The following is a 24893-nucleotide window of genomic DNA, read 5'->3' as shown; positions in this document are numbered from 1 at the left end:
CTCACTAAGAAGAAGTTAAATGTTAAATTCTTTAATTTCCAGAGCATTGTACATTGTGAAATATGATATGCTTAACAAACTCTAATTTTAACTTCCTGGGATAAAGTCCAGCTTAACCAAAATCACAACATGAGCTGGTCAGACTGGTAAACCAACTTTAGCCAGATGGTAAATGCTGGTATGAAGCAATGTTTTTCTGAAAATTTGCTAAAATATATTGTTGAGTTTACCAAGGATAAAACATGTTTTACAACCCTGACCAGTTTGGTCTGTGACTTGGTAGCTGGTTTGGTCAAGATTTTTCCACAGTGTTGTATCTATGCTCAGATTTGCTCCTCTGTCTGCGGCACTATTGTATTTTATTGCCTCCTAGGTCCTAGGTTCAATTCTGAGTGTGGTTTACTGTGAAAGTCCTGCATAAACTCGCTGGGTTCATGTGGGTTTTTCTCCTGGTTTTTCAGTTTTCTTTTACTTTCAATATTAAAGGTGTGTATGGAAACAGCAGCTGATCTTCAGGTGACTGAGAATGTAAATACAGGTGAGACATGTTAACTGGCTTGCAGGGTGATCTGGCCATAACCGTGACACTAAAAACAGTCCTTCTCTACAACATCATGTTTTAATTTAATAGTAGGTCTGTCTTGGAACTTGAACAAAGGTGGTCACATATCAATCTGAGGAAGTACTGAATTGTATCATATTTGAGCATTCTCAGTGAAATTGGCAAATAATGAATTTTTGCCTTATGAATTGAAATCGTATTGTGTTGTATAAAAGCCTGTGATTTATAACACTGGAACCAAAAGCCCCTTATTGTAAAGGTATATGCACATCTGAGAAAACAGGGCTTCTAAAATAACATCCACAGCCACTACATAGATAAAAACTCCACACTGCCTGTTAAAATTATGTAAAGAAAAAAGTCTTCATACACCTTAATATAAAATCCCCATACACCTTAACTAATACTTAAAAAAAAAAAGCTCTCAGTCTTTTGGGGTAATAGCACACCCTAACTTTGCAATTTTATCTCATTGTTCCTTGCAGAAATACTCTGGATCTTTCAAAATGTGAGTGGATCTTTAAATAGCAATAAAGTAAAGCTACAGGTTTTTTATTTATAGTATTTAGATCTGTACTCTAAAAGAACCATTTTAAAATTGTAAACAACTTCTTCAAAAAAGTGGCAGCTTTTGTGCCAAAACAGATCAGAATTTGATGCAATTTATGATTCCTTTTATCCTGACCAGACCCCTAGTTCCAAATAAAAAGAAACAGCTCTATAATATGATGCTGCCACCACTTTGCTTCATATTGTTAATAGTTTTCTTTTAGTAGTAAGCTTGTCTTATTTATGCCCCATAATTTTATTAAAATGATACCCAAATATTTCTAACTTTATCTCTGTTATGTCCTAATTTGGAGCTGATTATACAAAGTATCTTTCATCTTTTTAGTTTAATTTTTTTTTTACTTATTTCATATATAGAAAATCTTTGCATATAATAATTTGTAGCGAATATTTACCAGGGTAACTCAGGCCAAAATAACAAACAAACACACAGAATCTTTCAAACTGGTTCTGTTGTTCCTATTCAAAAAAGCTGTCAAAGAAATGACATTTAGCTTTTGCTTTCTCTCAAACTACTACAGACACAGTGTCCACACCCATAAAAAGCAGCTGAAACCGTGACTTGGGTAAAACGCACACAAAAGTTTCAAACAATACAACGTTTAGACAATAGGATATATATGTTTAATATGGCCCTACTAGACTTGGGCTCTGGGCTTGGGGAATAGGGATGTAAGCATGGTATGAAATCAGATTTTGTAATAGAATGGGTGGTATCCGACAGTTAAAGTGTATCTAGAAAGCGAAATCTTTTACATGAAAGTTATGTATGTACATTCATCATCTCATCATCGATGATGTGCAGCAATGGAGCAGACAACACTCAAAAAAGGCAAACATTAACACCACCAATGCAAACAGGACAAAACAGCAGAAACAATTATCACAGTAGTGCAATGAAAGTCAGGGATGCTGAGCAAAGCAAAGCACACGCAAACTGAGAAAACGCAAACACTCTACTGTACTGTTAGAAAGCAGCATGTGTATAAATGTGTATAGAGACAAAGGGCTTGCTCACTGTCAGTGCCATATGTGCATTCAAATAGGGTTCCTCCCATTATGACATGACATTATTACCATGATTGATTGGCTCAGCGGTAATGATAAGAGAGACTCAGCTGCAGAAAAACAGTGCAAGCATGCAAGCAATACAAAGCAGCAAGCACAATGTTAGCATAATAATGCTCCATGCATGTACAATGTCCATCCAAAAAAAAAAAAAAAATACCTGACTGCGGATGCTTAGGTAAGTCTTACCTATTAGACAGACAAAATTGTGTCAGCCACTATATATTTTTTTTAGAAAGCTATATATAAGTAGTAGCATGATATAGGACCACTTAAAACGAAACGCTGGTTCTGGCTATACATGTAAGATAAAAATACAGTAATGAGTTATGATTATTGTGTACGCCCACTGGTATAGGGCTTGAACCTACATTAGGTCTAACCTAAGGATCTTAAAATTCAAGAGGAGGGGACAGAGAAAGAAGTTGCACACTCATCACTGCCTAGGATTCCAATCCAGATGAATCCAGATCAATCCAGAATCTGGAAACACATCTCTTTCCTTGCCTCCAACTCTATTTTGCAGGTAAGTAGTCTCTCTTTCTAAACACCATCTCTCCATCTGTAACTGTTTCTAAATCCTTTCCAGACTCACCCACTTGACTTGAGGACTTTTCCTCTCATCTTATCAAAACTATTAGTTTGATTTTCTTTTTAAACATGTTAAACCATGTGGTATGCAATAATAATCTGCAATCTGTAACAGATTAACTTTCCTTCAGGCCTCAAAAAAAATTGGTAAAATAAGAAAGGACCACATATCAAATTAAGCTATGTTCTCCACAAAGCACAAAGCTTTTAAAGAGCTTTTTTTTAAGAATTTTTTTAAACAATGGTGTAAAACCCCCTTGAGACCTTTAATGACCCTGAATTAACCTCCACTTAAACCGTTACATGTCTCAGTAGGCTTGAGTTTTTTTTTGTTTATGTAAAAACATATAAGATTATGCATTTTGAGTGTATATATAATCTGTTTTCACAACAAAAAAGTCACAGCCATATCTCAAAATACACAAACAAGCCTAGAGTCATAAAAACAAATAATAACAGCTAGGTCAGAGGGAAAGCTCTGAATAAGGGTCAGGAACACAGGACTGGTCTGAACCTGAGGAACTGGAAATGGACCAAACAGCACATACACAATACACAGAGAGAATAAACACCCAAACACAATAATCACAGATGTGGACCATAACTGTCTCATCAAGACCACATATTGTACCACATGGTTTGGATTGATTTAGTTTAATGTAGACCAGAGATTTAATCCATATGAGCGATTGTTCAATGCAGGGAGTGACTAATACTATTATTATAATTGTAGGTCTCTTTATGGCCTCTCTAAGAGATTTTCATTTTGTCCTGTCATCTTGGAAGAACATGCTTCTATTTTAGGAGGATGTCCTGTTCTGTTTAATGTCACTGTAGTGCCCCATTTTTTTTCCATTTGGTAATGATGGTGTTCATGGTGTTCCATGGTACATTAAACACCATGAACACAATTTATTTTCTGTAATAAAAAAAAAAAAAAAAAAAACAAAAAGGATAATTATTTTCCCCCTCCTGATTGTTACCATGGTTTTGATACAACTCTTTTCTTTTCGTGGTCCATAAAACAGCAGTTAAATGAAATAAAAAATGCTGATTTCAATAGAAAAGTTTAATAGAAGCATTTGGTGTTTGCTTTGATTAATATACTGCCTCTTGTTTGGCTAATGACCCACATCTCAAAAACTCTTCTAGCAAGCTCACAGGAAATACAGTAACACGGAATCTGCCATCAGTATTTCTTGTTGCCTTAACAAGATCTCCTGACGATTATATATGCATTACAACCATGTCATACACCATCGCAACAACACAAAAAGTAGTTAGACTGCACCAGCAAGGTCACTCCCATGGAAGAATTTTAAAGCATATTGGAGTTTCAATATTTGCTGGTTACACTATCTTGAAGAATCACAAGATAAACAGGCAATGCTGAGTACCGTAGACACATTCTTCATCCGAAGAAACTTAATGCAGGACACATCAAGCTTACTTTAACAACGAACTTGCAGAAACCAGTGAAACTCATGTACACCCATTTACTGTCTGCAGAAATTTGGTCAGAAGTGATCTTCTGACCAAATAAAAGCCATACCTTCAACATGGAGATACGGTTAAGCGACTAAACATGGAGATAAGGCTAAGCGACTCAACTGTGCTCCAAAATTATTCTGCAGCAGGACAACAACCCCAACATCCAGCCAATGTCATTAAGAACACTCTTCAGTGTAGAGAACAAAAAGTCCTATAAGTAATAGTTTGGCACTCAGAGAGTCCTAATCTGAACGTCATTGAGTCAGCATTTTTAATTTACAGCCTTTTTTTTTTTTTTTTTACAGTTGCCTAAACCTTGTACACAGTACATAATTTGAATGACAGTCTTTGGTCTCAAAAAAATCTGGGGTAAATGTTAATGGTCTACCAAGAGGTCACAGGATTTAGCATGGGTCTGCATTGGGAGGGAGGTGTTTGCAGGTGGTCTAGTGTGTGTGTGTGTGTGTGTGTGTGTGTGTGTGTGTGTGTGTGTGTGTGTGTGTGTGTGTGTGTGTGTGTGCGTCGCTAAAGGAAATGTTTATAAATGTATAGGTAGTGCAACCCAACGATTGTAAAACTAATTTTAACATTTGTACAATTTATTTTATGAGGATTTCTGAAGTAGAAAAATGTGAAAAAAAAATCACTACTTAAAATGTAAATGATTTATTAAAACAGTCAAAAACACACCTTTCTTCAAAATATGCAACTTAAACAGTAATGCATTTGTGTCTATATAAAATTAATTTGAAGAACTGTGCATTTACTATAAATGCAGAGCCTCAAAACAACTGAGGCCATCTGTAATAAAGTGCGGCCACATACAATCATTTTCGGTGTTTTTCACAGTATTTAACACATTAAGCACAGTCAAGGCAAGAAAACACTACTCACTGCTGAATCATGATCTTCAAACACCCTTAATGATTAATGGGCAATGGGGAAATAATAATTGGGCAAAAAAATATCTGATAAATGTTTAGTGAGTTATTAAAACAATTCTTCATTAGGTCTTGCTACATGTACAGCATTACAGCAGTACACATCTCTTCATTAACCGCACACTGTATAAGTGTATGAGCATGTAATATCCCAGAATATCTAATGCTTCTTTGCAAGCTGTGCCATTCTTGGAAATTCCTAGCCCTTTAAATGTAATCTAATAGAGATATCTGGTTATCTCTCTGGAGAAACTGTTAAAGGTTCTGTGTAAAAGCCCTACAATAGATTGTCTTTCTCTCAGAAAGAGTTTTAAAGTTGAACTCTTTTAACAATTCAAATAAGCAACTGAAAATCTCAATCCAAGAGTGCAGGAGTTTGACCAACACAATCACACTGAATAAACACAATCACGCTGCATACTACTGGAAATGCTCAGTAGTTTTCAAATGAAAGGAGTTTTATATTCTTGCACAGACTGATTTTTAAATCACTTGATCACTGAAAAATTAGAAGCATCTTGTTCCTGACAATTTTCAATGTTGTTTTCATTAATGTTCTTTTACTTTTTATTTTACTTAAAAAAATGTAAATAATTTTGTCTCTGTGCTGGGAATTTGCTTTACACGAAAGCTATCATATGACATCAGTGATAGCAACAGTCATAACAAATTTGTCATACATCATGTAACAAAGAATATAAAGTCATCGCATGTTAAATATGTTTTGCACAGGAAGCATTGGGAATGATTGAACAGACATACTACAATGGCACTTAAACCAGATTTAAAGTGTCCAGACTACATTCCAGGTTGTACGGAGATCATGAACTTTAAAATAGTACGGTATTACTCCAGTATGACAGATCATGGGTCCACAGGAAAACATGTCTTGTCTACTTGGGTAAACCATACCAATTTGTGTTGAAGTAATACACCTCCTATTTAAAACATTACATAATTGACAGGAGGGTGCACACTTTTTGTGTGAGATATTATTTTCCTGTCTGTCAAGATCATGCTCACTTTATCTGGACATTCTGACCACATTATTTGTTACAGTACTCCAAACTGTGTTCAGAATTAGCTCAGAAAAAATTATTAACAAATAAATTTAATGAACAGGACACTGTTGTACTCTTGAGTCAAGTGCAGGGCATATTGACCCACTTTATGCATTCATTTAGGTTTTCTTTGGTTCATGCTCTCTAGAGTGAATCTAAAAGGTGAATGAGGCACACACAGTTTAAGAACGGGCACAAATCGGTTTCAATTTGCACAATTTTCTAGGTGTAGACGAATCACACCCTTGTTATGGAGATTCATCAAGGCTTTAATCTCATCTGGCATGGCATGCATTCTCTTGTTTACTGGCCGGTTATCATAATAGTGATTGGTGAGTTGCTGGTGTGTGATCGGGTGTTTTCCAAAGGGCCAATACCCATACAGATGGACGTTTTTGCAAAGTTCCAGTGCCAAGCTGGCCATCATAATACCAGTGCTGAGGCGCAACGACTGTATTCCCTGTTCACGCCAAAACTGCGCCAGGCTGTTCAAGTAAGTCGGGTTGAAGATGATTGGCCGTGGGCCATTATTGCTGTAGTCCTCCAGTGAGTAGAGGGCACGCAGGCACACAGCTGTGTTTCGCCGAAATGAGAAGGCAGGTAGCAAGACCAGGGCGTCCCCATACAACTGCATATCCTCCAAAAAAGGGCGCCGATACTCATTTAGTGCACTGTACCTAAGAAAGAATAAATATGTTTTAAGCATTGTCATGAGGTGCTTGTTGATGAGCTGATATTATCTGGGTATTTTTGTGTTATGAGCATGGAAGACACTAAATAACAGGGTGCAACACTTCCGGAATCTTAAAACCCATTATCAACCTTTTCATGTGTGAATATCTTATTATTTACCATTTACTTTGTTTACCACCAACCATAAAATCTAAACATTTTAACTCTCTGTGAAGGCAAAACATTGTTGCCTTTTATGAATCCACAACGAGGATTCTGAATGCTGTTCAATAGATACATAGTTACATGTACTAATGGTGGAGATACAAATGTACAGAAAGTACAGGTTGGCATCAGTTACATATTCTTCAATTATGTTGCAATATCAGCCACTGCAATGAAACAAAGATGAGCTTATAAGCTAATGATGATTTGCGAGCTATAGCTCTAGTCCGACTCAAATGTCCTAAAGTTTCGGTGAGCCATATCTTTTTCTTCTTCTTTCGGCTGCTCCCATTAGGGGACGCCACAGCAGATCATCTGTCTCCATACCCCCCTGTCCTCTACATCTCCCTCTTTCACACCAACTACCTGCATGTCTTCCCTCACCACATCCATGAACCTCCTCCTTGGCCTTCCTCTTTTCCTCCTACCTGGTGGCTCCATCCTCAGCATTTTTCTACCAATATAATTCATGTCCCTCCTTTGTACATGTCCAAACCATCTCAATCTCACCTCCCTCCCCTTGTCACCAAAACATCCTACATGGGCTGTCCCTCTAATAAACTAATTTCTAATTTCGGTGAGCCATATACTTCTTTAAAATTGTTCCCAAAAAATCTAAATTTTTTAAATCACTAAGGAACTGTTTTGTACAAAATATTAAGGCTGCACCATGTTGCACCAAGCATAAGCACCCAATGCTCAAAAGCAATCTTCATCAATAGATTATAAATGTTGTATCAGGGCATATACCCAAGAGATATTGGGTATAATTGTATTGATGCTTTTAACATTAGCCAATTTAATCATCCATTTAGCTCTTAACAAACATTGCATAAAATGCCTATTAAACATTTATATTCACACATAAATGGTGATTGTAAAAGAAGAAATATTCAAAGAATATGCCTGTTTTTTAGTAACTTCATTAAACTCATTCTCAAATACAACCGCATTTACAATCAAGACTCACTTTTCAACAAAGATGCTTGGGTTGGCTGTGACAAGGCTGGTTTTCCGTCCGGTATCATTTTCGTGTCCATTGTTTAGTGGTGGAAGATTACATCTGAGAAATAAGGGGGGGGGGAGTACCATGAGATAATGAATTAATCTCACTGTTTTGCCATGTGTTTAGATTTACATGTAATTTCTTCTGCAGTTTTGGCATCTTGAGATGGCTTTTAAAATGCAATTTGATCTTCACAAAGAATCCGTATGCTCCAGAGGCAATGCATCAAGACATTTATTATTTTCCATACTCTTACAGACTGCTGACTATTTTACTCTATTCAACAGGTTTTTTGGTGTTAGAATGAAGCTTTGCTGGTTTTCCTCTTTATTCTACAGTCTGTATTAACATTGTATATGTTTAGTCATACATTACAACTTTTTCCCCTTCATTCATTTAAAGAAATGAAAAGCATCAGACCTGATAACAAATGAAGCAGCGTCGATTTCTTTCCCACAGCTGCTGTTGGCTAAGATGCCTCCATTGCCAACCACAGCACACGTGTCCCATGGTGCTGTTTGAAAGGGGTTTTCCTAAACAAGTGTACATACAGAGTAGAGAGAGAATAAGCACTAGTACTGACATTTTAAAATCAATCACATCTAGTAATTTATATGCATTGGGCAACAATACCTTTGGAAACACTTTGAACAGCTCTGGTGTCACTGTCATTGATCTTTTATTATCTCCATCATAAGTAAATTTTGTCCCCACAGGTGAGTTGCCTTGTGTAACTGTTGCGTTGGTAATGGCACTGCAAGTGCTGCTTAGATATGACCTGGTAAAAAAAAGCCTCCATGTTAACTTTTGCTCTGTATTTACTCTTTTAAATAAACCTAAATGGTTTATGTAAAGAATAACACACTACAAACTAATATAATGCATAGGAGTTTGGTTATGTGGCACAAGTTGAACAGCTTGAACAGTGTGTGTGATTTTGCTTATCACATTGTTAGATTTATTCATCAGCCAGCCTTTCTTTCAAAAGAACAAAATAAAACCAGACAAAAACTACAAAAAATGCAGTTTATCAGCCCCTTGGAAAGACTTAAAACTTTTCTGAGCTGATTTTAATGGCTACAAAGCACTTCCAAATTTGGGAATTCAACCAAATCTTTTTCTTTAGATATTAGCACACATGATTTTCCATTATTATCCTCCTGAAAAAAAACCTCAGAAAGTATGAGCTGCTGTTATGTTGTAATGCGTTTTTGACGTGTGTGTTGTTTTTACGTGAAAGTTTTACTGTTCTTCTCATGCTTTTTCCATTTGGAGGTGTAATTTACTAGCAAAAGGTTAATAAGCTCATCTTCACTGAAACACAAAAATCCACACATGCACAGAGAAAATTAGTGACAGAAGGAGAAAATACGTGCAATATTGCTTTTGTATATCTAAAAAAAGTAATCAAATTATAAAACACTAATATTAGATTCTGTGAATGTTCACTGTGCCTTCTAACGTTTCTATGGTAAATATAAATTCTCACTTGATGTTTTCATGTTCTTCAACATTCTTTGGATTACTGTCAACTGGATTTCTGTGATAAGACAGATTCAAGAGATTCACTTAAAGGCGTTCTTTGACAAATACAAGACTCCAGGACAATAGTGGTACTAAACTAAAAAGATCATGCTAATGTTATGTCATTATAATAATATGTTCATATGGACATAACATGTCCTTCAACATGTCCTTTCAGCTGCGTTACTGTAAGGAGACAGATGGAGAATAACTTAAAGTTCGCACTTGAAGATGAAAGACTTATAGACAGTGTTAGTAAAAATAAAACCTTCTGGAATTACTGTACATTAGATTCAGATTGTAGCAAAAAATTAAAAGTAGCATTTATTACATTTCCGAATTCAATTAGCATTTATTTAGATAAGCAAAGACAAACTGGATCACAAATAAATCAGAGGGTCAGAAATAAACATACAACTACCAAAAAACACCTTCGGCAAGTTTTAGAAGAAGCCACGCAAACTATTTCAGTTGAATGTTTTTAGAAACAAACATTTAATTTCTGTTCTTCTGTAAAGTTTGATAAAGGCAAAACTGTGTTGAAATCATACTTTTCTGCTGCAGGTTTTTGTTGAATGTTACGTGGATCGTTGGCAGCTGCATTTCTGTTAGGAGACAGTTAGAGAATCACTTGAACGTCTTTCAAGATTAAAGGTAAATGTGTTCAATGAGCCTAAAGAAAGATTAGATTAGATTTAGATTGTGGCTAAAAGATGTCATTTTAAGTTTCAGTTCTAGTTAAACTTATTTCTATTTTCAATTTAGAAATTCTAAAGGATTTAAACAAAAACACTAACATGGTTATTATGGTGCATTCTTTATATATGATTCTGTGTTGCTTTCTTACTTGCTGTCTGCAGGATTCAGATTAACATTACGTGCATTGCTGGCTGCTGCATTACTGTGATGGGACAGATAGAGAATCAGAAGAAGTATGCAAAGACTAAAGATGAAAGACTTAAAGACAATATTAGTATAAACTGTACAGAATAAATATGTATTATGTTTACATTTTGTGCGACAAACAATTGTTCTGATTTGTCTGGAAGTGTATTGAATTAATAGCTGCTTGCTGTGGGTTTTAATTATGCAAATATCAGAATATATGACAGATGTGATATGATAGATTCTGTGGATGTTCACAATGGCCTTCTAAAGTTCCTGCATAAATATGATAATTCATTCTCACTTGATGTTTGCAGGATTTTGCTGAATGTTACGTGGATTGCTTGCAGCTGCATCTCTGTGAACAGACAGATAAAAATCACTTGACAGTCTCTCAACACTAGATAAAGTGTAGAGGACAACTGCATTATGGTACGTGTCTAATTTAAGTGAGATAGATTTTGAGCTTTTTTAATTAGATTAGATTTAGTTGTGTCAAAAATGTTCATTTCTATGATTTCTTAATTCATTGAACATTAATAAGAACCATTTCTCAGTTCGAGTTATCGTTTATGCTTGGTTCAATTAAAACCTTAGAGGATTTAAACACAAAAAGCTAATTTTATGTATGATTTGTCTGAAAGTGTGTTGCTTTCTTACTTGCTGTCTGCAGGATTCAGTTTAACATTATGCTGAATGATGGCAGCTGCATTACTGTAAAAAGATACAGACAGAGAATCACATGAAGGCATGCCAGGACTATAGATAAAATGCTTAAAAAACAACTTGTGGTGTGTTACATGTGCCAAATTAGGTGAGGATTTTGACCTTTTTGAATCACATTATATATAGATTGCATAACATTAGTAATTTCTAAGATATCACAATTCAGTTAACATATATCCAGATACATAAATCTATGCACATCAAAGTCTGATGGTTTTAGCACAAAGCCAGTTGAAAGCTTGAATATGCTTTTTAGGCTTGAAGATAGTTTGAAGTTGAAAGACAGAAAGAAAAGGTGATAGATAGACAGACAGAACAACAGACAAATAGTTACTGGTAGAGAGATACAGTAGCATAGTACAAAGTAGAAAGTCAGATGGAGTAAGAGAGTGATATATAGGCTAATTGTGTAGATAGATAGATAGATAGATAGATAGATAGATAGATAGATAGATAGATAGATAGATAGATAGATAGATAGATAGATAGATAGATAGATAGATAGATAGATAGAGTGAGATATAGAGTGAGAGTGTGTTACAGGTCTTTGGTGAGTTTGGTGAATGTAGCTTGAAAGGTTTATCAAAGATTGCTATGGAAGTCAATGTGAATTTTGGTTAATTTGAGTTGGAAAATTTAGTCAGAATAGACTAAAAGTCAGTGTTGAGTTTAGAGCATGTAGATAAAAAGCTCTAGGAGTAGCATTTTTGACAATTTGGGTCTCAGAGAAATAATAATAGGCCTCAACAGCACAGTGGAATGTTGGTTTTGTTACATTATATTGGTTCAATAATGATTCAATAGTGCTTCAAGTCTATAAATCAAATGTAAATAGTCATTAAAAAAACGACTGATTTTGTTCAAGACAAAACTGTCATAATTTGTTTGGAACTGTGCTGCATTCATACTTGTTAGCTGCAGGTTTTTGTTGAACATTGCTTGCAGCTGCATCTCTGTGAGGAGACAGATAGAGACACTTAAAATTCTGCCAAGACTATAGATAAAAGACTTATAGACAGATATAATATTAACTAAATAGCATAACTGTGTGTTCTGTTACATGTGCCTAATTAGAATGATAAAAATTTAGATCTTTTAGGATTAGATGAACATTCAACAGTGACGAGCCATCGGGATCACTGACTTACGTTTTGATATATTTTTTCATGAATGTGTATTAAATTATTCCCAATATTCTCTTTATTTTATAGCTTTTCTCTCTTTATTTTATAGCTTTTCTCTCTTTATTTTATAGCTTTTCTATCAGTTAGGCTGCTTCCAGTAGTGTATGCTTATGTTAGAGTTTATGTCCATTTATATTTCAGCTATCTTGTGTTGCCATGGTCAAAATCTGTCCTGAGGTCTTTAGTATCAACAGTGTGGATGCAATAAATAAGCAAAACTGGGGCCATCTAGCATGCATACAAAAATATCACCATTTTTACCTTCTTTGATTGATTGAAATCGCATCTATAGCAAACTGTACAAGCTCAAATATAATTTTTGTGGATTTTATTTTATGTGGATTTAATAGTTTTTTTTTTCATTTCACAAAAGCTGACATAAAATAACAAATTTATTTGGTCACAGAAATAATAGTTTAGGAAAAATAAGGACATTTTCAAGAAATCTGGAAGTTGTGAGGAAAGGTCAGCCAAAACAGTTCAAAACAGTTGTTAATCTTTTTAAGAACCATTTATACTTTGGCATTTTCTTTCCCATAGAATTTGCACATAAACACACAATTTCAAATCCCCAGGAAAACCAGAATGCACAGAGAATCTGGCATCATGTTATAAAGTTAATATTAGTGCTTTTGATAGAGATCATGCATGTGGGCAGTGCAGTTGTGGCTGCAGTGAAAGGAGACATGTTAAATTGTGTTAATTGGGAATCTTGTTTTATTAATGGCATTCATTCTCACTGCATGAGATACCTGTCTGTGATGCAGCTTTGTTATACTGCATTTCTGTATAATATTGATGCTTTTTATAGCCAGGGTCTCATAATGATGGTATTAGGAGGTGAATTGATCCAGGTTGCACAAGTTTTGTTCAAATGATGACTTTATCCTAGTTCAATTTAGTAAATTTCTGATTTACAATTGTTGTTCTATACAAAAGCAATTGTTATGATTTAACTGGAAATATGTTGCGTTCATACTTGCTTGCTGGGGGTTTTTGTTTAACGTTGCGTGGATTGCTGGCGGCTGCATCTCTGTGAGGAAACAGACAGAGACACTTGAAGGCATGCCAAGACTATACATGAAAAACTTATAGACTGAGTTATAATTTACTATGAAGCATAAATACTGTATGTGTTGTGTGATAAAGATTTAAATCTTTTAGGCTTAGATGAACATTCAATAACAATCAATTTCTTAGGTCAAGTTATACTATATGATTGAGAATTGATGTTTTGTCCAACAACAATTGTTATGAATTGTCTGAATTGTTATGAATTGTCGCTGGCAGCATCATTACTGTGTGGAAACAGATAGGGAATCACTGCCAAGATTATAGGAAAAAGCAATTGTTATGATTTGTCTGAAACAGTTTTAGGTTCATACTTGTTTGCTGGGGGTTTTTGTTGAATGTTACGTGAATCGCTTGCAGCTCCATCTCTGTGAGAAGACAGATAGAGACAATTAAATGCATGCCAAGTCTATAGTTAAAAGACTTATAGAGAGATTTAGAATTAATTATGAAGCATAACTGTGTGATGAGTTACATGTTACTAATTAGAGTGATAGAGATTTAGATCTTTTAGTATAAGCTTAACATTTAATTGTAACAGTTTTCAGTTCAAGTTATACTGATTCCTTGGATAAGTGTTTAGAATTTTAAGGATTGTAAAAAATTATCGAATTAGTGGAGGTTTTGTGGAACAGCAATAGATATTATTTGTCTAGAACTGTGTTGCTTTTTTACTTGATGTTCGCAGGATTCAGTTTGACATTTTGAGGATTGCTACCAGCTGCATTACTGTAAGGAGACAAATAGAGAATCACTTAAAAGTGTGTCAAGACCACAGATAAGCTTGAAAATGCTTCATAAGCTTGATATTTTGAAATTAAAAAACAGAAAGAAAGGGTGACAGACAGATCAATAAACAGACAGATACCGGTAGAAAAATACAGTAGCTGACAGAGTGATACAGTACAAGCAGAAAGTCAGATGGAGTTAAAGAATGATATATATTGATTGATAGTGAGATCCATGAATATTGTGTGGCACTGAAAGAGATGAAGTGAAAGTGTGTTACAGGTCACTAGTGATTTTGGTGAAAGTTTTAGGAGCTCCAATCCAAATGTTGATTGTAATTGTATCGTAATGTCTACAATGAGAATTGTGGCCAATTTGAGTGTCTATATCAGGAAAACACCATTTCAATCAGTTAAACAAGCTATAAAAACTTTGGAATTGTAGTCACAATAGGGGGAGGTGGTAGCTCAGTGGTGAAGGCTCTGGGTTATTGTTTAGAAGGTTGTGGTTCAAGCCCCTTATTGCCAAACTGCTCCTCTTGGGGCCCCTGTGAAAGGCCCTAAACTCTCAGATCTCCAAGGGTGTTGTGTCATGGTCAATCCTGTTCTCTGACCCCAGCTTCACTGTGTTGTAATTTCACTGTGCTGTAAAGTGCATGTGACAAGTACTGTATAAAGCACCACCACCACTAATAGGCTGGGGGTCTCAGACAAAAAATGCCGAAAAAAAATGGCGATTTTGTCCAACAGGTAATTGGTATGATTTGTCTGGAAGTGAGTTGCATTCATACTTGCTTGATGCAGGTTTTTGTTGCACATTGCGAGGATTGTTAGCAGCTGCATCTCTGTTAGGAGACAGAGAATCATTGAGAAATATGTCAAGAATATAGAAAAACTATAAACTATAGCTGTGTGCTGTGATACCTGTGCCTAATTAAAGTGATAAAGATTTTTTAGTTCAAGTTATAATTAGTCCTTGGTTTGAAATTTCTGATGATTTCAAGAAATACAGTTTGTTTTTGCAATAACAGTAACTTACTTGATGTTTGCAGGATTCGGTTTAACATTACGTGGATTGCTGGCAGCTGCATTACTGTGAGGATAAAGACAGATAACAGATAAATAATCAATTGAAAGCATGTAAAGACTATTAATAAAAGACCTATAGACAGTGTTCAATTTAACTGTAAAGCTATGTGGTGTGTTACTTTTGCCTAATATTAGTAATAAAGTCAAGTCAAGTCAAGTCAAGTTTATTTGTATAGCGCTTTTCACAACAGACATTGTCTCAAAGCAGCTTTACAGAAAACAACAGTGAAGGTGAATGGTGTGCGTTTGTCCCTGATGAGCAGCCGTGGCGACAGTGGCAAGGAAAAACTCCCTTAGATGATATGAGGAAGAAACCTTGAGAGGAACCAGACTCAAAGGGGAACCCATCCTCATATGGGTGACATCATAAAGATATATTTACTCCAGATTGTTCTAATTCACTAATCATTCAACAACAACCATTACTGTGATCACTTTGTTTTGCAATTGTTATGATTAGTATGTAATTGTGTTGCAATCTTACTTTCTTGGATTTTGTTGAACGTTACGTGGATTTTGGGCAGCTGCATCTCTGTAAAGAGACAGAAATCGATCACTTGAAGGTCTTTCAATACTATAGATAAACTGTAAAGCATAACTATGTAGTGTGTCATGTGTCTAATTGATCTTTTAGGATTAGATTGGATTTAGATTGTGGCAGAAATGGTCATTTCTGACATTTATGAATTCACTAAACATTTAATAATTAACCATTTTTCAGTTCAAGGTATAATTTTTGCTTAATTGCATAATTTTTTTTTAGATGATCTAAACAATAAATGCTAATGTTTTTTTTTTTCTTTCTTACAATAGCACTATATGGTTAGTTTGGAACTGTGTCGCTTTCTTACTTGCTGTTTGCGGGATTCAGGTTAACATTACGTGGATTGCTGGGAGCTGCATTACTGTGATGAGAAAAATAGAGAATAGCATGAAGGTTTTCTAGGACTATAGATAAAAGTATTAGTATTAGTTTGTGTACTGTACAGCATAAATATGTAGTGTTTTAAAGTGTTAAATTAGAGTGATAAATATTTGAACATTTTCTTGTTTATTTTATAATTATTGCTTAGTTTAATTATTCAGTTTTGGAGAATTTAAAATTATAATTAATAAAAAAGTGTATTTTTTTGAATGGCTGTTTTGTGCAACAAGCAATTGTTCTGATTTGTCTGGAAACGTGTTGCATTCATACTTGTTCACTGGGCCATTTCGTTGAACATTATTTGGATTGTTGGCAGCTGCATTACTGTTAAGAGACGGATAGAGAATGAAGGTGTGCAAAGATATATATAAAAAAAAACAGTACAACATAAGTATGTAGTGTTTTACATGTGCCAAATAAGAGTAAAGTATGATGATTATTATAATATTATAATATCCTTATAATAATTCTAATTTATAATTATTTAGTGTAATCATTAATTACTTTAATTGTAACATTTTGGAGAATTAAAAAATTTAATTAAAGGTCACTTAAACAAGCTTAATAATAATTTAATAATAATTAATCTTTTTTTTTTGCAACAAGCAGTTGTTATGATTTGTCTGAAAATGTGCATTCATACTTGCTTGCTAAGGCCTTTTGTTGAACATCACGTGGATTGATAGCAGCTGCATCTCTGCGAGGAAACAGTTAGAGAATAACTTAAAGGTGCCAGGATTATAGATAAAAGACTCCCAGACAAAGTTAACTATAAAACATAACTTTGTGGTATGTTACATGGCTCTTTTAGAGAGATCAAAATTTTGATCTTTTAGAATTAGGTCACATTTACATTGTAGCAGAAAATAGTCATTTAAAACATTTTCAATTAATTCAATTAACAATTAATAACAATTTCTCAGTTCAGATAATATTTTTTTAATTATTCAGTTTTCAAATTTTAAAAGATTAAATAAAGATGAAGTATATATTCTTATGATTTATCTGGAACTGTATTGCATTCTCACTTCTTTGCAGGATTTTGTTGAACGTTAAGTTGATTGCTGGCAGCTGCCTTGCTATTAGGAGACAGATAGAGAATCACTTGGTGTGCCAAGACTTTAAATAAAGACTTACACACAGATTTAGTGTTAACTGTAAAGTATAAAAATAAAGTGTGTTACAGTTAGAGTGATACAAATATATTGAGATTGTTAGATTGTTCTAATACTTACTTTTTTCTTATTATATATATTTTTTTAACAATGCGCCGAACTCTGGGAGCTGCATTCCTAGAAGAAAGCAGAAAATAAAATCAAGGGTAAAGGCTCTCTAATAATCAGATATAAAACAAAAACAGTGTTTTGGGCATTTTATCTAATGATATATATATATATATATATATATATATATATATATATATATATATATATATATATATATATATATATATATATATATATATATATATATACAAATAAAAAAATTATTAAATTAATTATTTAAACAATTGTAGTAACAGGGTGCAACATAACATATATACGTATATACGTATATTTATTTATTTATTTATTTATTTATTTATTTATTTATTTATTTATTTATTTATTTATTTTTGTATTTATTTTTTTATTTTTTTATTTTTAACAACAAAAAAGAAAAACTTTAAATATCACATGAACATAAGTATTGAGACCCTTTGCAACAGCACTTGAAAAATAGCTCAGGTGCCTCCTAATTCTCTTTCTTATTACTGATATGTTTATACACCTTGATTAGAGTCCACCTGTGGAAAAGTAAATTGGTTGGACATGATGTGGAAAGGCACTGCAGAACTCAGAGAAAAAACAAACAAAAAAAGAAATGTGCTGCACTAAAGGATCGCTGAAGCACAGTGGCCAGAGACACACTCATTTATTACAATATAACCCTTACCCTAAACCTAACCGTATATTTTCTGCCTTATTTTCTGATAAAAATTGGGGAAAAAAGATTACCTTTGGCATTTCTGTCAGCATTACCCATGATCCTCTGCCTCCGTTGCTATAGACACGGAGCCAGACGGAGGCAGTCGTGCTGAGTGACACGAAATTAAAAAAAGGGAAATGCTTGTTCATGAACAATAATCAATAGATTAAAGTTCAAGACTGTGTTACGAAATGCTGTGAGACTGTGTTGGAGGGTCACTCTGACTACGCCATGAAGAATGGCAGAATATCTCCCAATCTAGTTGTGCAAAGCTTGTTGCGTCATCCCCAAAAGGACTCAATGGTGTAATTGTTGCCAAAGGTGTTTCAGCTATGTACTGACTAATGAGTCTGAATACTTATGTACATGTGATATTTCACATCGTTTTTTTTTTTTATGTAAAAAATTTACAGACATTTCTAGAATTATAGTCATTATTGGGTACTGAGTGTAGATTTATAAGAAAAATTGTATTTGTACAATTATATATATATATATATATATATATATATATATATATATATATATATATATATATATATATATATATATATATATATATATATATATATATAAAGCTCAAATACCACTGACTGACTCACTCACTCATCACGAAATCTCAAAAACCACTGAACGGATTGCAATGAAATTTGTAACATACCTTCCTCTTGGGTCTTAGGTGCTCACTAAAAAAGGGTTTTGAAAAATTCGCCCTGGATCGCGGCTAACTCGCGAAAAACCCGATTTCTCACGCATTGTAAATTCTTCGAAATAACATTACGGATCCTAATGAAACTTAATACATTGTTTCTTATTAGATGTTAGATGCACAATAAAAAAAAATTTCAAAGTAGTTTGCCTGTATCGGTACTACAAAGGGGTAGTACGTTATTTGTTGACATTACGTTCTGATCTCTGATCATCCAGTCCTGCTCAGTGCTTACTGCTTATTGCCATATTGCTTAGCGTTCTGCCTTCCGTAGCGAAGGGTACTTTCAGCTAGTATATATATATATATATATATATATATATATATATATATATATATATATATATATATATATATATATATGTATACAGTGAAGAAAATAAGTATTTGAACACCCTGCTATTTTGCAAGTTCTCCCACTTAGAAATCATGGAGGGGTCTGAAATTGTCATTGTAGGTGCATGTCCACTGTGAGAGACATAATCTAAAAAAAAAAATCCAGAAATCACAATGTATGATTTTTAAACTATTTATTTGTATGATACAGCTGCAAATAAGTATTTGAACACCTGAGAAAGTCAATGGTAATATTTGGTACAGGAGCCTTTGTTTGCAATTACAGAGGTCAAACGTTTCCTGTAGTTTTTCACCAGGTTTGCACACACTGCAGGAGGGATTTTGGCCCACTCCTCCACACAGATCTTCTCTAGATCAGTCAGGTTTCTGGCCTGTCGCTGAGAAACACGGAGTTTGAGCTCCCTCCAAAGATTCTCTATTGGGTTTAGGTCTGGAGACTGGCTAGGCCACGCCAGAACCTTGATATGCTTCTTACAGAGCCACTCCTTGGTTATCCTGGCTGTCTGCTTCGGGTCATTGTCATGTTGGAAGACCCAGCCTCGACCCATCTTCAATGCTCTAACTGAGGGAAGGAGGTTGTTCCCCAAAATCTCTCAATACATGGCCCTGGTCATCCTCTCCTTAATACAGTGCAGTCGTCCTGTCCCATGTGCAGAAAAACACCCCTAAAGCATGATACTACCACCCCCATGCTTCACAGTAGGGATGGTGTTCTTGGGATGGTACTCATCATTCTTCTTCCTCAAAACACGTTTAGTGGAATTATGACCCAAAAGTTCTATTTTGGTCTCATCTGACCACATGACTTTCTCCCATGACTCCTCTGGATCATCCAAATGGTCATTGGCAAACTTAAGACGTGCCTGGACATGTGCTGGTTTAAGCAGGGGAACCTTCCGTGCCATGCATGATTTCAAACCATGACGTCTTAGTGTATTACCAACAGTAACCTTGGAAACGGTGGTCCCAGCTCTTTTCAGGTCATTGACCAGGTCCTCCTTAGGATCATTGAGACCCCACGAGGTGAGATCTTGCATGGAGCCCCAGTCCGAGGGAGATTGACAGTCATGTTTAGCTTCTTCCATTTTCTAATGATTGCTCCAACAGTGGACCTTTTTTCACCAAGCTGCTTGGCAATTTCCCCGTAGCCCTTTCCAGCCTTGTGGAGGTGTACAATTTTGTCTCTAGTGTCTTTGGACAGCTCTTTGGTCTTGGCCATGTTAGTAGTTGGATTCTTACTGATTGTATGGGGTGGACAGGTGCCTTTATGCAGCTAACGACCTCAAACAGGTGCATCTAATTTAGGATAATAAATGTAGTGTAGGTGGACATTTTAAAGGCAGACTAACAGGTCTTTGAGGGTCAGAATTCTAGCTGATAGACAGGTGTTCAAATACTTATTTGCAGCTGTATCATACAAATAAATAGTTAAAAAATCATATATTGTAATTTCTGGATTTTTTTTTTTAGATTATGTCTCTCACAGTGGACATGCACCTACGATTACAATTTCAGACCCCTCCATGATTTCTAAGTGGGAGAACTTGCAAAATAGCAGAGTGTTCAAATACTTATTTTCCTCACTGTATATATATATATATATATATATATATATATATATATATATATATATATATATATATATATATATATATATATAGTTGACAGACAACCTTTCGTAGTAAAAGTGTTAAAGGCATTATAGTGTAAAAATAAAGGAAAAAAAAAAAAAAAAAACCTAAAGGCCAGCACATTTTTTGTTCAATCTCCTCATGTTGGAAGAATTAAGATGAATAGTGTTACTTAGCTGTTTCTACTTGTATGACATGAAAGGGATATTTACCTGTTCTTAGAATTTTCGGGAGCAAAATCTGCACGACTATGCCAGAGATAAAGAGAGAGGTTAGTTCTAAAATTCAGAACACATTTCTGAAGCTTGATGCGAATTTGTTTTATTGATAAAACTTTAGAAAAATTACATATTTAAAAATTAAATAGCCAAGTCGGATTTTTCAGGCATGAATGTTCAGATTTTAATCAGATCTTATCATAGTTTTTAAACACATTCGGTGCCCATAAAACATAATGACGACTGGTTTCATTAAGAAATCTTTATCATTCCTACAGAATTAAGCTACATGATATTCATTTGCATTTTGCACGTTTTACCTTTTTGCCATTTCTTTTGCATTGCGTGGCCCACGAACAGCTGCATCGCTGTTTGTGTGGAGGTGGTTAGGGGTTTCAATTTTTGGAGTGAAAATAGAGAGAAAGCAAAAATGAGAGAGAGACAAGGAGATATAAATTGTAACACAGTTGAAAAAAAAAAACCCACTGTTAACAATAATAATAGTAAAAACAAAAAGAATGCAGAACAACAGTCCATTCCTCAATTGAGTCAGCATATGTCAATGAAAAAGAAAGACTTGTAATTTACAAACATTTGCACTATATATGCATTCGCATTTGTAACCATTAACTACCACAAATGTCAAATGTCATTACCACATGATAATCAACAAAAATTCAAGGTAGATTACTTCTACCAACTCCTGTCCTGTCCTGTCCAATCACAACACTCCTGTGAGCTCAGTGAGCTTTCTTATCATTTTACCAGGACAGATATTAGGTTGCTTTTCCCATTTCCTTATTTAAAATCAAAATTCCAGTGTTAGTTGTTTAATTTTAGTTCAACAAGAGATAAACAACTGCTTGATTTCTTTTTGGGCAATGAACCCAAGCAGCCACAGTAGAAACCCAACTTTTTTTTTCAGCCAGAATTTTTGATTTCTAGTGAATGTGCTCAAACCTGAAAAGGCTGACTTACCATGTGCTACAATCGTTTCATGGTTGTTGGTGGATTTTTCTGGAAATGTGAACTTTGTCTATTTCTACCTATTTACCAAAAATTAATTTCCTATTAAAGTATACCAATACAATTTTGTTTAAATATCTGCTTGCTTGTGATTAAAAAAAATTAGAGAGCAATTGAGACAGGAGGTAAAATTTGAGAGAGAGAGAGAGAGAGAGAGAGAGAGAGAGAGAGAGAGAGAGAGAGAGAGAGAGAGAGAGAGAGAGAGACTAGTCAAAAAAGTCAACTTTACCAGGAAATCTATATATACACACTGTGCATATGGTACATGCATGCAGATTTTAAAGAGAAACTGCCCTTATGTTATTTGTTTTTTAAGAATTCTCAAGTTACCCTACCAGTTAACATTACTTTGCATTGTCTGACAGCCTTATAGAGATTCACTCAGAGATTCAGTTACTACTTAATGACGTCAAAATTTTTTTATGGAATGTGTTTTCCTGATTCTGAGAAATTTGGGAGTTTAAATGAAAACGATAGAACATAAAAAACTGACTGATATATACTGGATAGCATACTACTTATTACTAACTTTTTTATAATGCATTCTTGAGCACTGATTTATTAAACTCCAAGGCTAATATCACCTTCTTCTGAGAGTTTCACAGCATCAATGCTATTATAAAGTAGTATAGAGTACCTCTGCCTAGTAACATTTCCTATTCAAGATTTATTACCCTATTTAAGAGACTATCACATGTATTTTTTTAAGTAGGTCTTAATGGTTGATCTATACAGCTTAGCCTATAGTACAGTTTTTAGAAAAGTCACAATCTTTTTCATTATTTCATCCCTTTGTTATAACAGACAATGAAACATTGTGATAATCCTGAATAAAGTTCACCTAATAATAATTACAGAGATTGTTGACATTTGTCTTTATGTTTGACCTGTCTCACACACACACACACACACACACACACACACACACACACACACACACACACACACACACACACACACACACACACACACACACACACAGCACAGCAAAGCTTTGTTCTGTTTTATATATTGAATGTACATATAAGCATGGGCGTAAATCCCGGGGGGACGGAGGGGACATGTCAAAAAAAATATCGCACTCTGTATTGTAAAAAATATATGTATGCATACCTAAATAATTGTGTAAGTACAAAAAAAACGCAAACAATGCATTTAGAAACAGTTGAGTTCCCCCTCCCCTTACTCACAGTGGTTTGACCCACCGCCTGCATTCCCAGTTCATCTCACCTACTCTACACACACGAGTCAGGTGTGTGACTGCGGCTCAATTAATGTTTAACTCCATTAACTAGGGTATTTTATTCACTTTGAATAAAGCGATTCTCTTTAATGTAGCTGATGCAGATTTGACTGTATTATTTGTGTCCCCTTCAAAAACTGCTCATGAGAAATGTTATATTTATTGTCCCTCCTACTGTTAAATGAAATTTACGCCCATGCATATAAGCAACAATTACAAATATATCTGTAATTACTATATAAGAATTTTCTTATTCTCAGATAAATGTATTTAACATGAAGTTTGATAACTGTAAAAAATCCAGAATTAAAATGTATAATCATGAAAAAAGACATTAAATCGACAATACTGTTCAGCATCATTCAGCAGCAGCCTTAATAGAAATTTTATATATTTTTGGATTAAATAAGTTAACATTTACTAAAAAAAAAAATCGATGTTGAATAAGACAGGAGCTTTGGTGATTATTGATGTTTACTGAAATCTATTTTAAACTATTCCAATTTTGTAAAAAAAAAAAAAAAAAGAAGAAGAAAATGCAAATACAGAAGCAGGATTAAACACTCACCTGTGAGCAAAGTAGTGCCAAAACAACATGGTGCCAAATGAGGTTAAAAAGAGAACAAATAGCACCCTTAGAATAAAAGCCTTCATAGTTCAAACAGGTCCTTGTTAACTCTCTGTAACTCTCTTTGGAGTCTCGCTTAAAAATCTGCAGTCACTGACACCATTGAAATCCACCTTGCTTTTCTTCATTCCTTATTTTCTTTGAGCAACACCCATCACCCTTTTATTGTTAGAGTACCTGTCATGTCTTCCCTGTTTAAGGCACGTCTCTTTATCCCTCTCTCTTTTTCACTCTTACCCTCCTTCTCCTTCCTTCCCTTCTTTCCATGCACAGAGTTACTTCTTTTTATATTCCTGTCCTAGTGCACCTCCACATGCTTTTTTTTATCAGCTTACCAGCCAAATCTATTTCCTGTTTTGCCCTGGCTTTCATACATCCCTTTTTCAGTTTGACAGCATCTCTTTTATGGCTTGGTCTGCTTTACTTTTTTGGTCTATACCTGTTGCTCCTTTTCAATTCTGAACTTTCTCATCCCCTTTATTAGCCTACCACTCCTCCTTTTAGTTCAGTAACAATGAAACTAAATAAAGTCATAAAAGTCACTCAACTGAAAGGGTGAGCATAAAAGAGCATAAAGTAACATGGTCAGCAAATAGCTTCGGATAGGAGGCTCAGCCAATCAAATTTAATTCTTTTGTTTAAGAAATACATTTAATTTATGCAGATTTATAGTTGAACCAGGAACAGTATTTTTCTATTAATAAATTAACTTTCTATAATAAAGTGGCATACCTCATTTCACATGCTTGTACATGCAAATCTATCTACAATGTTCGCAAAACAGCCTAACCAAC

The 24893-nt window shown here is 34.5% G+C and overlaps 2 protein-coding genes across 2 annotated transcripts; both read right to left on the bottom strand.

The window, feature by feature from the left end:
• Nucleotides 1-6428: 6428 nt before the first annotated feature.
• LOC310739962 (alpha-2,8-sialyltransferase 8F-like) lies at nucleotides 6429-8859 on the bottom strand (the record flags this gene model as incomplete). Its single annotated transcript, XM_083566254.1, has 5 exons — nucleotides 6429-6439; nucleotides 6528-6961; nucleotides 8152-8244; nucleotides 8608-8720; nucleotides 8821-8859. The coding sequence occupies 5 exons, from the start codon at nucleotides 8857-8859 to the stop codon at nucleotides 6429-6431; spliced, it is 690 nt and encodes a 229-aa protein (XP_083422380.1).
• A 1013-nt stretch (nucleotides 8860-9872) lies between these two features.
• Nucleotides 9873-24576, bottom strand: LOC310739961 (uncharacterized protein; the record flags this gene model as incomplete). Its single annotated transcript, XM_083566253.1, has 19 exons — nucleotides 24040-24576; nucleotides 21523-21570; nucleotides 21197-21232; nucleotides 17555-17611; nucleotides 17348-17398; nucleotides 16963-17016; nucleotides 16590-16643; nucleotides 16246-16299; nucleotides 15879-15926; nucleotides 15345-15398; nucleotides 15097-15150; nucleotides 14253-14306; nucleotides 13892-13945; nucleotides 13486-13539; nucleotides 11257-11310; nucleotides 10901-10954; nucleotides 10559-10612; nucleotides 10263-10316; nucleotides 9873-9897 (listed from the first exon to the last, which is right to left on the bottom strand). The coding sequence occupies exons 1-19, from the start codon at nucleotides 24123-24125 to the stop codon at nucleotides 9873-9875; spliced, it is 999 nt and encodes a 332-aa protein (XP_083422379.1). The 5' UTR covers nucleotides 24126-24576.
• Nucleotides 24577-24893: the final 317 nt, after the last annotated feature.

This window comes from Silurus aristotelis, assembly GCF_946808225.1.
Source record: "Silurus aristotelis genome assembly, chromosome: 17".
Lineage (NCBI taxonomy): Eukaryota > Metazoa > Chordata > Actinopteri > Siluriformes > Siluridae > Silurus > Silurus aristotelis.
Note: the sequence above shows the minus strand (reverse complement) of the source record. Positions and strands in the feature narration are given on the sequence as shown.